The sequence below is a fragment of the Poecile atricapillus genome, chromosome 13 (assembly GCF_030490865.1).
Source record: "Poecile atricapillus isolate bPoeAtr1 chromosome 13, bPoeAtr1.hap1, whole genome shotgun sequence".
In the NCBI taxonomy this organism is placed as follows: domain Eukaryota; kingdom Metazoa; phylum Chordata; class Aves; order Passeriformes; family Paridae; genus Poecile; species Poecile atricapillus.
This window is the reverse complement of record NC_081261.1, coordinates 6471400-6488898: the sequence shown is the minus strand read 5'-3', so window position 1 is coordinate 6488898 and position 17499 is coordinate 6471400. Positions and strand designations below refer to the sequence as shown.

The 17499-nt window shown below is 46.2% G+C and overlaps 1 protein-coding gene across 1 annotated transcript in view; it reads right to left on the bottom strand.

Annotated features, from left to right (window-relative positions):
- FAT2 (FAT atypical cadherin 2) overlaps positions 1-17499 on the bottom strand; it is a 45461-nt gene that overhangs the window by 10535 nt on the left and 17427 nt on the right. Inside the window, exons 8-19 of the mRNA XM_058849001.1 lie at positions 17268-17478; positions 12249-16301; positions 9832-10028; positions 9047-9200; positions 8146-8379; positions 6958-7347; positions 5947-6161; positions 5205-5342; positions 4172-4315; positions 3726-3923; positions 1849-2656; positions 945-1090 (exon numbers count right to left, since the gene is read on the bottom strand). Coding sequence (XP_058704984.1) covers positions 945-1090; positions 1849-2656; positions 3726-3923; positions 4172-4315; positions 5205-5342; positions 5947-6161; positions 6958-7347; positions 8146-8379; positions 9047-9200; positions 9832-10028; positions 12249-16301; positions 17268-17478 — 6888 coding nt within the window. The remainder of the gene's footprint in view (positions 1-944; positions 1091-1848; positions 2657-3725; positions 3924-4171; positions 4316-5204; positions 5343-5946; positions 6162-6957; positions 7348-8145; positions 8380-9046; positions 9201-9831; positions 10029-12248; positions 16302-17267; positions 17479-17499) is intronic.

The following is a 17499-nucleotide window of genomic DNA, read 5'->3' as shown; positions in this document are numbered from 1 at the left end:
TGTGCAAAAGGCAAGTGTGTGGAGGTTGGCTGCTGCACAGCTCCCTGTCTGTGTGGGTCTTCTGTAACAGTGGAAAGTGTTTCACAACAGGAAGATGGGACTGTGAAACCATGAGAAGGGATTGGGCAATCCAAGGACAGCATGAACACTTCCAGGTAGGTTATTGTGTCTAGGTCTCAATGGGATCAGTCTCAAGGACAAATCTCTGTAAGCTGGTAAACATGTCCTGTGACCTTAGTCTCCAATTAGTCTGAATTCAGCTGATGAAGAATATACAAAACTGCTATTCTTTAGTCATCTGCTGCTTTCCTTCTGTTGCCAGTGTGGAAGAGGGAGATGATCTTTGAATGGTAAGTTCAGTATTCAGTCAAAGGGAGGAGAGTGATCAGAATGAAATGTTCCTGTCTCTGCGGGTGTCTAAAATAGTGAAACCATCTGAAGAAAGTGTTTGAAAAGAGGGATGTGTGTGTGAAAAATATAATTTAGGATTCCTATTCTGTCTTTTCTGTCCATTATTGTAAAGGACCTTTAATTTGAGGTATGGGAGAAAGTTTTCCCTTTGCTAAAGTAGAAGCAGACTGGTCTGTGGACAACTCCACCTGATAAATTCTTTGTCCTGAGAGGTGAGATGCAAGAGAGGAAGAAGAAACAAGCTGGAGGAAATAAAGTGATGTAGACCTGCCATGGGTGTCTGATGACTTCACCAGAAGTCACACCAGAGACCAACATATGCATTTACATGTTTAGAGGACGATTCCCAGTTGTGGCTGCAGCAGTTGCCAAACTGTGCTTGGCTCTCATTTGGTCTTCCCATGTCTTTATATTTCAGCTACACTAATTACTAAGGGTACATATTTTTGCATATTCTTTCTGTGATTCCCTTCCCCGAGAGAGTAGGGTTTTTGCAGCTGAGGAGAGAAATCCCCCTGCACTGCCATACACACCTCCAGAGTGGCGTGGTCAGTCCCGTTGGCGGAGAACACGACTGCGTGATGCTGGTGGGTCTTGAGGCGAAAGTGCACGTGCCAGGAGCCAACCTGGGAGTGTTGGTACCAAATGTAGCTGTGGCCCCCAAACCTCACAGCTGTTCCTGAAAGGAGAATCAAAGAAATGTCTCATTTTTGTGGCACCTTGAGGCTATGGACTGTAGCAAGCCTTGTCTCTTTTCCTAGCCTGATGCCACGACTGTCTAGGAGCAGCCCCATCCACAGCAACCCATGGATCGCTGCACTGCATCTCCCACAGTCCCACTGGGAGCTCACAGTAGTTTTTCTATGTACTCAGCTGTGAAGCAACCCTGAAATATCAGCCTGGCTATTTCTGTCCTTCAAGGTGCCTTCAGTGTAGTCTACAACACCCTTGAATTTCTCCATCCTTACTAATTTTTTATATTCTGTAGTATCCCCTTATATTCCTGCCCTAGTGTTACTGATCCCTGCTCCCTCCAATTATTTCTTGAAGTATCCTAGAGCCAATATAATATACTTTATTTGGCTTTCCTCAGATTTATCAGTTACTCTGTGCTTTGCCAAGTCCAGGATCAACATGTGAGATCACAGATAAAAAATTCTGATCACTGACCTTGATTTCCCGCTAAGTATGAGTAACTTTTCACAATGAGAGAGACAGATGCTGCTGTTATTAAATGCTACAGGAGATTAATTTAAAAAAATAGACTATATGAAAGACTGTATTTCAGACTCTAAGAGTCTTTGAAATTGTGGGCAGAGCTGTTGGTCACTGGGCAACCTAACTCCATGGAAAATCTGGGTGCTGTATAATGTACTGAAGGAAAGCACAACATTCCCAGGTTCATAGGGGCAGACACTGCCAGGAAGGATCGCTCACCATTGCACGAGCAGATCTGCTCCAAGCTGTGCCGCGGGGTGAGGACGCTGAGCCGGGCAGTGCTGTATGTGGACATCATGCCTGGATCCAGCTGGATGGTCTCCCTGCAGACACGGTGGGCACAGTCTGACCCGTGACAGGGCACATGGATCGCTTTCTTCATCCGGAGCCCGACCAGCTGGTCCATCTCCCCAGCTGACCCGGTGAGCTTGCTGGCCAGCACCCGCGGCTCGTACAAGGAGCCGTGTGGCTCTCCAACAGCCAGGAGCAGATCCACGCCATCAGAGGCGGCTGCAGGCTGCAGGCTGGCCATGTGGATGTTCTGGCGCCGGGTGACAAGGATGTTCCCCAGAAATCTCTGCAGGTTGCGCCAGTGGTCCCCCACAAACTCCTCAGGGGAGAGGTGTCGGAAGTGCAGCACCACTGCCTTGTCCAAGGCCTCCTGCGTGAAGCACCACACGTGGATGCTGACGCTCGTGGTGGCTGCGAATGTTCCGTCACTGACCGTCACGTTCAGAAGGTAGTGGCCATGGGGGAGCTTGTCCCCAGCAATGATTTTCCCATCTGCAGCCCCGACAGAGAAGAGCCCCTCCTTGGGCGCTTGTGCCACCAAAGTGTACACCAGCGTGTCATGGGGGTCCCGGTCCGTGGCGTGGATCTTGCCCAGAACGCCGCCTCGGAAAGCATCCTCGTTGGTGGTGATGAATATTTCCAGGGGAAGGGCCGAGGGTGGGTATTGGCTCTGCTCAGTCACTTGGATATTTATAAATGCAGATGAGGAGAGAGGAGGGATGCCGCTGTCAGAGGCCTGGCAAGGAAAACAGAAGAATCTGTTATAGCCACACGCTGACTTACTGTCACCTCACCTGACTGGTGAGGTCCTGTGAAGGAGAGTGCCTTTCAGGGAACAATGAGTGGAAGCTCTCAGGCAGCAGGCTGGGAACAAAGAAGGAATGGGAAAAATTGGCAGCAGTGTTGGAGCTCTGCCTGGAGAAGGGCCCAGGGAAAGGGCAGCATCCCTTCCAGCATGGAGACTGATTGAGGCCTTCTGCTCACAGTGGGGTCACACTCACTTCCCCTGAGCCTCTGAGTGGCTCTGAACTCCTGAGGGTTAATAATTTTTGGTGATGTTGCCAATCTTTTAGGTTCCACGCGTAACTGAGTGTATGGAGATGTAAAGAGGTTACGCACATCAACACATTCGCTCACCTTCCAGGCTGTTTAAGCCCTGTCCCACCTCTGACAATGTCTGTCTAGCACTGAGTCAAGGAACCTCAAACAGAAAAATGCGAATAATCAGATTATGGGATAAATTTCTCCCTAATGCTAAGCAGTTAGAGGTTGAGGTTTGTAATATAATAGTACCTAACTTTTACAACTGCCATTACTGAAGAAGTATGTACTTCACATGTTATTATCCTTTTGTTTGTAATGGACTATCCCTACTGATAGCATTGAAAAATAACGAATTCATTCTGCAACAATAGAAATCCTTTTTGAAGAGGAACTGAAACCACTTCTTAAATGACAAGGATAATTAGAGAAAGCTTGTAGGACCAGATCCAGGTCTCACTTTAAACTGGAATTCACTAGAATGATTATGGGGAAAGCATCTGTCTAAGGGAACTGCTGACAGAGTATTTTCATGATCGTATTATCTGATTTTATCAACACAGAAGCTGGCCCCCTGTTTCTTGTGGGCAGACTCTGTGGAGAAATGAGCTCTGGAGCTGGCTCCAAGCTGCACAATTTGTGCCTGGATTGGATTTCTTCAAAGGCAGAAATGTTTTCATTCAGCTGGGCCATGCTAATCGCATTTTATTACTACTTAAGCTGGCTGGGGAATTCAGACACCAGGACAGTAAAACAGTCTCTACCTGGACTTGCAATAGGTACTGTTCTTTCACTCTTCTGTTCAGGACAGATGATGTCACCAGCAGACCATTTTGGTTGACTTCAAAGGCTTTCCCATCATTGCCCTGGGTGATCTGGAACGAGTATGGTGGTCCATTTTCTGGAGAGTCTCTGTCACTCATAATCAGCTCCAGGACACTTGTCCCCACAGGAGCATTCTCCTGAAATGGGAAAAGATGCTATTGGAGGAAGGTAAGCAAAGAGAAATGGCCCAGGAGAACCTACAGTGGCCCAGGAGCTGCTGGATCAGGAACAGGAAAACAAATCCCACCCCTGCCCACGAACACACAGAGCACAAAGCAGCAACGTGATTTATCACTGTCCCCCCAATTTGCTCCAACAGCAGCCTAGGAATGAGTTCATCAGTGCAATGAGAGGGATTGGGAGAACAAACTATCTCCTGGCTTACCTGCACCACCACGCTGTAGTTGAGCTGGAAGAAGCGAGGAGGGTTGTCATTGACGTCAGACACGTGGACGTGCACAGGGACATCACTGAACTGAGCAGGGTGGCCATTGTCCGTGGCTCGAACTGTCAGTGAGTAACTGGGGATCTGGAGGATTTGCATGGCAGGATTACTTGGAGAAATGGCAGAAATGGCTTTTTCACACTGAAGTTTTATTCTGCTGCAGCTTGTTGAAATGCCCGAGGCCATGCACCATGGCCTCAACAGCTTTGCCCTTGGCTAAGGCTCTCCATCCATAAATCTCACTCAAAGCTCACTGCTAAACTAAATCAGTCTCACAAAAATCGCAGAGAAGAGAAACAACTTGGCAAAGATGGATAAAACTAAGCTGGGCAAACATCTGTCAATAGTGGTTTAAGAATGATAGACTCACAGAGTAAGCTGAGCTGGAAGGGACCAATCAGGATCAGCTCCTGTCCCTGTGCAGAACATCCCAACAATTCCACCACGTGCCTCAGAGTGTTACCCAAAGGATTCTGAACTCTGGCAGGCTGAGACAAGCTGCTGCTGTTTTATGAATGAGAGATGGTCCAAGCGACCTTTCTCCTCCCCACACCTGTGTTCTCTAATGCTCTAATGCAGAGAAGCAGGACCCAACTATTGTTGGTTTCCACAGCCAACATTCTCAGTATTGGTTGGGGCTGACTCTCACCCAGCCAGCCTGAAGTACCAGTGGGGTAGACCAAAACTCAAAGCTCTGGAAGGTGTCCCTGCCCATGGAAGGGGTTGGAACTAGATGATCCTCAAGGTCCCTTCCAATCCAAACTGTTCTCTGATTCTATACTGCCTTTCCTGAAGCCCAGCCTTCCTAGTGCAGTATCTACGAGTCTAGAAAACAAACTAATGCCTCGTCTTCTACCTACAATATTATGAGTAAGTAATTCAGAAAACAGGAGGTAGCTGAGTAAGATGTTCTCCCTCAGTACTTTGGGACACATCTGTTTCAGCCTTCCCATTCTCATTTTCCTGAACTCACCTCCTCCCTGTCCAGATGCTTGGCAATGCTGATCTGCCCATTTTTGGGTTGAATGGCAAAGTGTCCCAGCGGGTTCCCTTCCACGATGGAATATGTGATCTGATTGTTCATTGACCCATCCAAGTCATCAGCTGACACCTGTTTGGAGAAAAAAAACAAACCCCACTAGGACCCTTGGGCCAAAAAGGACATGCCATGGAGAAATGGGACCACTTTGTCATTTAAGGGTATTGGTTTGAGCTTGCCTCAGATAAGGATGGGAAAAGGAAGGTCGTTCAAGTAAGTGTCATCCAATAGTTTTTTTCAAGACAACATAATTTTCTCATCTTTCTCCTAGTCCCTGACTTTACCACCCCTGTGATGGTAAAAGGCTGGACAAGGAACTCCACATCACCTTGAGCTCTGCCATTCTGCCCGGAGGAGCCTCTGCCTTCCCCAAGTCACAAGGCCATTGTCCTTTTTCAGGCATTTTTGTTTTCTTGGGATGTTCTTAAAGCTCCTGAGGGCACCCTTAATTTTCATTTAAAGATGTCTTATAAGGCAAAGTGTTCTCCATGTCCATGGAGTCTCAGGAACTCTGCCAATCATCCTTTTTTAAAGTCATGCTTTAATCTTAGATGCTGAACGTCACAAGCCCACTGAGGTTGCTGTGTCCAAGGAAAAGTAAAGTGCACAAGAGGGGTGAATATTGCACAGCACAAATAAAGAGGAGGTAAAGACAGCTGGCCTGGTTCAGTCATACCGTGAGGATGATTTCTCCAACGGCAGCATCCTCCCGAATGTCAGTGAAGTAGGGATCTTGGATGAACTCCGGTGCATGGTCATTAATGTCAGTTATGTTGATCACCACCATGGTCACATCGCTGAGAGAGGCTGAGCCCTTCCTCGTGCCCTCGATGGACAGGTAGTACTCGTGACTCGCTTCGAAGTCCAGGCTCCCATTGATGTATAAGGCACCTATGTTGGAGGATGGGGAGGAAAGGACAGAAGTATTTTGAATGAATGGCACGTGAGGTTTCTTGGAATACTGCAGAGATATGCCAAGGCAACTCCCAAACTGACAGCTGACCTAACTTTGACCACCCTGATGTGGAAGAATTAGCAAGAGCCTTGTGACCAGAGAGGCTGAGGTGTCACTGATGAGGATGCTACAGCTGAGGGTAGAAGGCCATTGCTGACACAGCCAAGGGCTTGTTTCAGGGAGCTAACACTGCCCTTCTGATAACAGCTCTTATCACATCACTGTGCAAACAGAATAGGGCTTTACTTGGCTGGTAACCATGGCTCAACACCTTCCCATGGTTATGGTGCTATTATCCACTTTCATTGAGCACTTTTCAATAAAGTTGCCTGTTAGTCTGCACTCCACGTTTTTTGTGGGATCCTGATGGAAAGACTTTTTAAATGAAACCACTTTCTCCTGCATTTTGAAGTGGGAAAATTTCCTCATCCTGTTATCCACGTATCCCTCATCCATATGGACCTGTCTCCAGTCTCAGACACACAGAAGGAATCCTTCCATTAATTTCAGTAAGATTTGGATCACTCCTTAAGTGACCTGGATGGCAAAATTTGAAGCAGAAAACAAGACTGTATTCCCTACCCTTGTGCTGGGTAAAGACAGAGAAGAGCAGAGCTGGGTAAAAACAGAGGTGAGTGGGAGCCACATGGAGAAGAACCAGAGAAGATGCACACAAAGACAGCTTTTGATGTTGGATCAACCTGGACCTGCTTGAGCACAAGACCATTTTACCTGTGTTTGAGTTGAGCTGAAATTTCCCGTGGTCATTGCCATTCACAATTTCATACTTGATCTCTGTGTTTTCAGCATTGTCCCTCGTCAGGGCTGACAAGTTGAGGACCTCGGTACCCACAGCCACATCTTCTTTTACCATGGCCACATATTCAGGGGCCAGGAAAACAGGCAGGTATTCGCTGAGATCCACAACAGAGACAGTGACAGTGCCGAGGGAAAAGAGGGGCTCTGGGGTGCCCCGGTCGGTGGCACAGACTGTCAGCTCGAACGCTGAGTGCTGGGAATCCTTCAGAGGCTTTTCCAGGCGGATCACCCCTGTGGTTTCCTCAATGGAAAAGTGTCCATTGGCAGAGTCAGACAGAGAATAGACCACCTCAGCGTTGAGACCTGGAAGGGTAATGGAGAGACTGCAATAATTCATGGGCAGGGAGGATGCTGGGTTTATTTATTTATAATGCATTAGGACTATACCAACCAAATGACCTTCCATTCCCAGGGAAAATGGAGGCTGTATGAACATCATCCTAACATCAAGTGTGCCCCTGCCCATCTGCAGGCTCAGTCATCTAGCCACCCTCACCATTATCCACCAGTGTCAGCTGTCTGCATTTACTAGTGTTCTCCATTTTTAATTACCTTGTTTTCAAATTTAATTTCTCTTCATATCTGCATTCAAAGAAGATAAATATGATCTTGCTTCTCTAAATTCTAAAACTCTGCTGGAGAGGTTTATTGAAAGCTCCTTTCTTAGGAGCCTTACCTATATTTCTGAGAATCTCTATGTCTTCAGGAGGATGTCTCAATTCATATTACCTATCCCACCAACCCATATTTAAAACTCATTTTTTCTTTTATTACACCCATTCTCAGTCCCCACCTTTGAAAAAGTTTCTGTCCAGTTTGGATGCCTGTGCCACAGTTTGTGCTGTGTATCACAGCTACAGTTACTGAGCACATTCTGAAAGAAAGTCTGCATGTTTCTACAGATACTGCACTCCCAACAGGGTCACAAAAATGCTGATGCTAGCCCAGCACTCAAGAACATGTCAGCAATGAGATCCAGGCACATCTTCGCCAAGATTCAATCATCTAAGCCCATTGCTGTAGCATTTTCCTAGGTTTCAAAGGCCTCAATTCAGAATGAAAGATGAACTCTACTAATGCATAAATCCCATTCTGACTCACCTTCATCAAGGTCCCTGGCAGCAACCACAGCGATGGGTGTCTTTGTCGTGGTGTTATCAAAGACAGCCACGGCGCAGTGACTGGGGAAGAACCTTGGTGCGTTGTCATTGGTGTCCTCAATGATCAGTGTCACATCAGCCTGGCACGAACGGCCCCCGCCATCAGTGGCTTTGGCTACGAGGTGGTACGTGGGCTTCTGCTCACGGTCCAGGGGTGCAGATGTGGTCAGCTCCCCTGTGGGAAAGAACAGGAGGTGGTTTTGTGTCCCCAGCAATCACAGCCACAGCCTACAAGACCTCAGAGAGGTTCAGCTGTTTTCCTGGATGAACCGTGGGAGACAATAATTGAGCTAATAGTGGTGATGTGTCCACGCCACATTGCTCAGGGCTATCCTCGGATCATTGCCAGCCAGGGCCCTGGCAAGGCTTCCCATGGGCAGTCCTGCATGTTCAGCTGAACTTCATCCAAGGGATGCCATCATGGGATAAAACTATTCATAAATAAATTGTACTCCTAAACCCCACTGCATTGAGCTTTCTGCAATGTAAGGAACTCCAAGTGATCTCTAGAATGATCATCAAGTCTGTTTGGGTAAATACACTACCCAAGACCCGATAAGAGGTATTTTGGGATTTAGAACTTGTGTCTTTGGCTCAAGCCGAACACTTGCTGCTCTTTCCTCCTTGAGACCGGGCTGCTAGCAATAGTGTCTGCCCTTCATTTTAACAACATTTGTAATGAGAGCAAACAGGATGATGTGGAGCTCACTCTCCTGTATGCTGTGGCCATTCCTTCCTAGCTTGGGACAGCTGGAATGGACAGCTCCTTGTGTTGAGCCATGCTGGGAGCTTGCATGTCTGGGTGAGTGAGGAAGAGGATAAAAGCATTGCCCTGCTCTCACCTGTGTGTGGGCCCAGCCGGAACTCCTCGGCGCCGGGGCCGTGCAGGCTGTAGGTTATCTGGGCGTTGCTGCCGACGTCGGGGTCAGTCGCTGATATTTTCAAAATGAAAAGACCCGGCCCAGCATCTTCAGAGACTCTCCCAGTGTAGAGTATCTGGCCAGGACAGAAGAAATCTTTGGCATCTGAGCCATCTCCAAAGTACCTCCATCCCTTATGGGGGGAGAACAGACCCACAGAAGCTTCACAGAGAAGGATAAACCCTGTGGTTTATAGGGGAGCACAATGTGCTTCCCAGTCTTGGCTGCTGGGGTGTGGACTGGGACCAGTGAGCTCATTTCACACAAGCCTTTGAATCTCCTTTGGGAAGTAACCACCTCTGTTCATTCTCACCACAGGTGACGTCCACAGCAGTGATCAGCTCTCTACAGCAACAAACCTCCTGATGGGAATCTCCCAGCTTAGCAGGATATAAAACTCTGTAATTTACATGCCCCTTCCCAGGAGGCTTCCTGGCATTGTTTATCTCCAAAAATTGCTCTTCATAATGCTTAGGCTCTCACTTGCTGCTGGCAAACATGCTTGGAGGCTAGATTTAATATTCTTGCTTGACATGCAGCTTAATTAAAATTGTTAAGCATAATCAAAGCAACAGGATCTTGTGAGAAGAATTATGACAAGCCTAACCCTTTAACATGCTCTGCTTGTTCTTTCTTCTTTTCTATTGTGTTCTTTCCCTCCCAGGATCTCCCTTTATGCCCCTGATGTCCCAGAACAGATGTCTTACCTGGCCACACTCAGGGCTGTTGTCATTAATATCCAGTACAAAAATTTCCACTTCGGTGCTAGCCTGAAATTTCCCATCAGAGGCCATAACCTTGAGGAGGTATTTCTCAGTATCTTCTCTGTCCAGAGGCTTCTTGGAAGAAATTGTCCATTCACCCTCAATTTGATCAACTGTGAACTGTCCCAGTACATCTCCTTCTAGAAAGGGGCAGGAAGCAAGTACAAAAAGCATTTACTAAGTGCTGAAAATCAGAAGTGATACATAGGGTGTATGTATAGAAAGGGCACATGGGTGTGTCCACCACCCATATGGGTGGTTCCTTAGGAAACCTGAAGGACCTGGATGCTCTTAGAGGTCTTTTCCAACCTAAATAATTCTATGACTCTGACTCACACTGGTGGTGTAGAGAGGGCACTGGTGTTTCATCCAGCAGGTGAGGAGCTTTTGGTCAGCCTCACTGCATAGCTGGGAAATACCCCACATGTTTTAGTTACTCCCTGTCTGCACATTACAGTGGAAGGAGGAAACAACTGATGGCAGAAAAGTCAGTAATGTTCTGCAGATGTGCATATTCATTGCCTCAAAACCACATTGTTTCACCTTCTCAAAGCCTGACAGTCTTTCTTGGTGCATGTTTCTGAAGGGATCCAAGAGCTGTAAATACCCTGCAGACATGGTTTGAATCTTACTGTTATGGTACCATGTACAGTTGTACTTCCTCTTCACCTATAGAGGTATTTAACATACAGCTTTGTTTTCTGGGGCTACTTTTTGTTTCTGTAAGAGACAAATTATGAGAGACAGGCAAATCCAGACTAGGCAGGCTCTCTGGTCCACCAGACTCATGCTGCTCCTACTGTTGTTACATATGTTGGATTCTAAACAGGCTGGATGCTGCCACTGGAGAATCCCTCTTTCATGAGAAGGAGCTGGTGTTCTCTGCTGACCCAGGAGGAAGCACATCAGGCAATGGGAGTCAGTGAAGAGAGCTGGCTGTGGTAACTGTTTGTGTTGGACTCTGAAGGGTCTGGCACAGAGGGATAAATTAAATGCACTCCCTTCCTGCTTTCATTGGTGCTGTGCTGATGAGGTTGTGGAGGCACAATGTACTAGCTCTTCTTCTGATGCTGGGAAACACCAGCCCATTCCCAGATTTAGCTTCTGTGTGCTTGAAATCAATGTGGACAGGGGGAAGCTGGGCTCTGTATTCACCTAATCCTCCCTTTTGCTGCATTTCCATGTTTATTTGTAGACTTTGAGCTGTGTTTGTACATGCAGAGCAGAGAGCACAAGGTGTTCATCCCTAAAATAAGTGCACATCCTCTCAGGTTTAAAGTGCTTGGAAGTTACTACTACCTTTAAGATGGCAGAAATGTGAATATATAATGGATTAAATCTTTCCTCCCAAAGGCTTGCAAATACCTAGGCATGCCATAAACCAAATGAAAAAACCAGCATTCCTCCCCTGTTTTGGATGGTTACAATAATAGATAACAGGCTGCAGCATGATCTGGCCTAATGTTTTGACCCTGAAGGATCCTCATTTGAGTCTGAACAAACATTTAAATTTGAAGTATCTGCTCCAGGTCTTAGAAAGACCCTTTAGGGTCAAAAAATACCATAAAAGCAAGCTTCTACTTGTGCAGATGCACAACAAACATTCCAGTGTAACTTTTTTGTTATTTTACAGCAGTGGTTAATTTTAGTTGGCACATGTGATGTTTCAGGGATGCAAGAGCAATTTTTTGTATCTTTTGTTAGCTAAAGCCTTTACTAAAATTGATGTGACAGTCTTAAATATCCCCTAGTGCAGAGTGACTAACTTGTTATTAAGCCAGCCTCCAAGTGGTTTTGTAGGAAACACATGTAATACCAAAAAGTTATATATAGTTACTAAAAGAAACACTGGCTACAGGTATATTATAGATGTCTAAACTGACTGCAGTGCTCGCAGGAGAAAAAGCTGGGTCAAAGAACTTAAATACAGATCACAGTATCTGTGTGAGAAAAATCTTCCTTCTTGCTGTACTGCCTCTCCTGTCCTTCCAAGAGATATTACAATTACACTGTCTTAATTATTCCTCTGTTAAGAAAGTGTAAATAAATATTTCTACAGTACAGTGTAATTACTTACATGTATCTTATTTATTTATTTATTCCCAGAGAAACAGGACGATTCAGTGGTGAGATAATTATTTTAATGATCATTCCACCCACTGCAGTTACTAAAGGGTTTTGTATTCCCCAGATTCACCTGAGCTCATGACAGAGCTCAGCCTTCATCTCCCGCTTCTGACAGGACAGTCAGTATAACATTATTTCTGTACTAATAATCTGTAAGACAAGGTATCAAATCCTTACTTTGAGATGATACTCTCTTCTTGCCCACTGGAGATTCAAAGCCAGGAAAAACTCACCGGTGATGTAGCACGTGACCCGCCGGTTCTGCTCGGAGATGTCCGCGTCGATGGTGCTCAGGGTGACAACGACCTGCCCCGGATCCGCGTTCTCAATGACCGACCCCTTGTAGAAATCTGACGTGAACTGCGGGGCATTGTCGTTTTCATCAGAGACAGTGACCTCCACCAGGGTTTGGGAAGAGAGCTGGACCTTCCTGCCGTGGTCAGTGGCCACCACATAAAAGCGATAGATCTCCTGGTCTTCGCAGTCCAGTTCTTTCAGTGTGGTGATCCACCCGCTCTCACCGTCAATGGTGAAGAGCCCGCGGAGGTTGCCAGATTCTGCTTCCAGACTGTAGGTCACCTGCCCATCACTTCCCATGTCCTGGTCATTAGCTGTCACTTGAATGACTGTGGTTCCTGAAGGCATGTTCTCCATGACAAAAGCTCTGTAGGGATCTGCCTCAAAAACAGGTCTGTTGTCATTCACGTCCTGCACTTGGATATTCACAGAGACCAGAGAGACCAGCTCTGTCTCCAGATGTGAGCAGTGAGCCATGACATCAACCTGGTACCACTTGGTGGTCTCATGATCAATAGGTTTTTTGATTTTCAAAGCCCCTGTTTGTTCATCCAGTGTGAACACCTCGTCCTTGTTACTTTCTGTAGTGGTTCCCTTCACCAGGCTGTATATAATGGGATCCTCTGCAAAAGCTTTCACTGACCCTATTTCTGACCCCTCTGGAAGATCCTCAGATGCAGAGAACGTATAAAGGGGCTCAGAAAACCTTGGCAATGTCACCTCCCTCGGGACAATCTGCAGATTTACTGGAACAAGGGAGTTCCAGTGAGGGGGTCTGCCATCTTCAGCTTTCACCTTGAAGTTAAAGGCTCTGTTTTCTAAACCGATAAGGCTCTCCTTGACCTTAACAACCCCAGTGGCAGCATTAATCTCCACAAGGTCTTCTGCCACATCTTCCACAGAGTCAACAGAGTAAATGACATCTGCATTTGCACCTTCATCAGCATCATAAGCCAGTACCTGGATGACAGGGGAGCCTTTGCTGACATTGGACTGGATGGAGAGTGTGTATTCAGAGGCTTTGAAAAGAGGTGGGTTGTCATTCTCATCTGTAAGTATTATTTTGACAGTGCAGAAGGCCACTTTCCCACCCCCATCCTTAGCCATGACTTTAATGGCAATGACTCTCTCTGTGGAATTCTCCCTGTCCAGTTTTTGCAGTGTGGAAATACAGCCTTTATTGTCTATGGAGAACTTCTCATGGGCCAGTTTATTTATGATGGTGTAGTCTATGGTGCCATATGGGCCACCATCTGGGTCAATAGCCAGCAGCTCAATCACTTTGGTTCCTATCTCAGCATTTTCTGCCAGCTCTGCCTCGTACACGTTCTGCTGAAAAGAGGGGCTGTATTTGTTGGCATTTGTGGTGTTGATATACACAGGCACAGTGCTCTTGAAAACTCCATCCGAAGCAGAAACTCTGAGTCTGTAAGATGGCTCCAAGTCCTTTTTGCAGCGGTTGAACATGGATATTATTCCAGAAGTGCTGTTGATGGCAAAATGCCTGTTGTCATTACCCGAGAGAATCACGTATTCCAGCCGGGTGGTGTCTCCACTGTCGGGGTCTAGGGCCTGGACTTTGATCACAATGTGCCCACACGTAGCCATTTCACTGACCTTGGCTTCATACTGAAGCTGGCTGAACTCAGGGGGATTGTCATTGATGTCTGTCACATCTACGATTACCAGGGCATCGCTACTGAGTGGAGGCACCCCATGATCCGCAGCTCTGACTTTCATGCGGAACTGCTGATTTGTTTCGTAATCAAGTGCTTGAGCTGTTGTTATTTGCCCTGTGCTGGCATCAATATTAAAGAACTTGGCAGCATCTGAACCATCATCCATGATCTGATAGGAAACCATTTTGTTTCTGCCCGAATCCTTATCGGAGGCAAAGAGCTGGACAACAGGGGTCTGTGGTGGCAAACTCTCCGAGACAGATGCTGTGTAAATGATCTGAGAGAATACAGGAGGGTTGTCATTAATGTCCTCTACCTCCACCTCCACTCTGGCTTCTGAGAAGGATCCCAGTGCTGTGTCTGTGGCTCTAACAGTGAATGTGTGTTTTGTCTCTAGCTCATAGTCCAGCTGCCCTGTGACAGTGAGGACACCAGTTTTGAAGTCAGTGTTGAAGAGTTTCAGGTAATCTTCTTCCACAATGTTGTAGATGAGGCGCAAGCCTTCAGGGCTGCGGGCCTGGATGTGGAGAATAGATGTGTATGGGGGGACGTTTTCTGGCACCTTCACTCGGTAGTACAAACTTTGGAACAGAGGGTTGGATCTGTTCCTCACACTGATCACAACCTCCTCTTCAGCAAGCAGGGGAGGCTCTCCTTTGTCCTTAGCAATGACCCGGAGGTTGTATTTATTTAAAGCTTGATAATCAAGAGGCCTCTTAAGAGAGATGTCTCCTAGGTAAGGGTCAATCCAAAAGTATTTGTATTCCTCTGCAAATGAGTAGGTAACAGCTCCGTTATCCCCTATGTCTTTGTCTGTTGCTGACACCTGAAAAAGGACATCCCCTGGCTCTGTGCCATCCTGCACCGAGGCATAGTATGGCAGATTCTCAAACTGTGGGGGGTTGTCATTGACATCCTCTACATAAACTCTGACTGTGGCTTGGGACACTCTTGGTGGCTTCCTGTTGTCCTTCACTTCCACAGCTACCTCATGCATGTCTTGCATTTCACGGTCAAATTTCACACCCTTGGTCTGAAGAACTCCAGAGGCTTGGATCATTTTGAACCTTTCCTTTTCATTCAAAAGTGAATAGGAAAGGGGTTCATTTAGCTGATACCCCTTGACCCCAAGAATGGTTAGAGTCTTCTCATCTGTAGAATTCTCCTTCACAGTTGCTGTATATACATCTTGATCAAATTTCAAGCTGGTACCTTGTGCTCGAGTTAAATTTAGCTTAACCAGGGCAGTACTCTTATATAAGCCATCACCAGCTCTGACTGTGAGCTCTCGGTAGCTTCTCAGGCCAGTAGTGTTAAGAATGGAGATGAGACCTGTTAGTGGATGGATATGGAAAGCATTATCAAGGTTTCCTTCTGTGATGCTGTAGGTCACCTCTGAATCTGCATCTTTTGCCTGCACCGACAAAAGCTCCATCCCTGGGTGGGCAGGTAGCAAGATGGAAATGTTGTAAGTGTCTCTGAGAAAGACTGGAGGTGAATCATTGACATCTTTAACATGGATTGTGACCTTGGCAGGCTTGGATGCAAACAAGCTGGGACTTCCACTGTCGTGCACATGTACACTGAAGTGGAAAACTGGGGTGAGCTCATAGTCTATATCAGCACGACTGGTCAGTGTCCCTGTGCTGGGATCCACTGTGAAATATTTCAGTGCCTCCGGTTCCAAAATCTCATAGACGAGCAAAGCATTGGAGTCTTGATCAGCATCTGTTGCACAGGTCACGAGGGGAGCGTTGCTTTCATCCAGAACCATGCTTTGTGATGGGGCATTCTCCATGATCCAGCCAACGAAGGAAGGCTTAACGAAGACAGGCACATTGTCATTCTCATCTATGACATAGATGAGCACCACTGCGTCCATAAATGCTCCAGCCATATTGGTACCACGCACTTTCAACTGGTAAAAAGACACCTGCTCAAAATCTAAGCTCTTCTGAGTGGAAATAAGGCCTGACTGATAGTTCATGGAGAACACTCCATCACCATTTCCATCTCTTATTTCATAGCTGACTGGTGATAAGCTTGTGGCTGAAACTTGGATCAGAGGAGAGCCAATAGCAGTGGATTCACTGATCTCTGTGATGTATTCAGCCTCTGGAAATTTTGGAGGGGTTCGATCCGAGGGTCTAATGTGGACGTGTACTGTAGCAGAATCTTTAAGCTGAGGAAACCCCTGATCTTCTGCCTTGACAATAAGAGTAAATCGTTCCTGCCTGGATGGGTCCAGCTTCTGGGCAACTGTAATAATTCCAGAATATGGGTTGATGTTAAAGAAGCCTTCCCCATTTCCTGCAAGAAGAGAAATTACAGAGTGAAGAAAGCAGACACCTTATTGGTCTTTGTTTTCTGCAACTCTTTTTCATAGATTCTCCTGACTGCAGATCTGATTAACATCTGTTTCTTTTACTGGGAGAAATTAATTAATTTCTAAATAATTTTAATTATAAGAACAATGAACCCATTGAGATCTATGAGCTAACATTTGAATCAATCAAAATGTAAATTGGAGATAAACACCCTTCTAATTTAAGCATATTTAGTGGTGGCAGAGCATGTGCTTGAAGCTTTTGCCTCATGTGCAGAACATGGTAGCACAGACAGTACTGGTTCCTTCAAGCCCTGTCATGCTTGTAATTACCAATACTTCAGGAGCAATTAAATTCCTCAGTCCTTGATCTAAATTGCAGTGAGAAAGATGGAGCAAAGAATGGCTTGTCTCCTGCGAAGAGTTTACAGGCTAAATAGGCTGTGTGGCACAGACATAAATACTTAGGTTTTAACCTTTATAGAATGATAAAATATTTGCCCACTGAGCATGAATGACTCAAAACCACCACCAGTCAATGCTGAGAGGGTTCTCACCATTTCTTGAGGAAGTGTTTCTTGGTAAAAATAGTAGAATAATGATGACTCCTGTGGGAATTGGGAGTACTTTTGCCTAACAACTGAATAGTTCCCATGGACAAAGAGGAGCAGATTTTAGGTTGTTCTAACTCGTCCAGTCACTACTTTTCTTAGACCAGTGACTCAACATTAAGCTGTCTTCTTAAGAAAAGATGCTAATATTCCATAATATGGAAATTACCTACTCACTCTGGATTTTTTCTGGGTAGGAAGAAAATCACATTTTTAGAATTGTGCAGTCATTTGCTGTTCTTTGCAACAGCTAGACAAAGCTGGTCAAGTGGCCACCAGTTAGAGCACGATAATGCAGGTATGATCATAACCTAAACTGCCTTGTTGCATGGCTCTCACCTGCCTGAAGGGAGTAGTGGATTTCAGCATTAGCTCCCTGATCCTGATCAAGGGCTCTGACTTGTATGACCTCTGTGCCCACCACTGCCGAGTCCAGCACTTCTGCTTCATAATGGATGCTGCTGAACTGGGGAGGGTGAAGGTTGCAGCTGTCCACGTGGATGATGACTCGGACAAAGTTCCGCTTGATGGGGACCTCCTGGTCTCGCACCTGAATGGCAGAGAGAGAGCA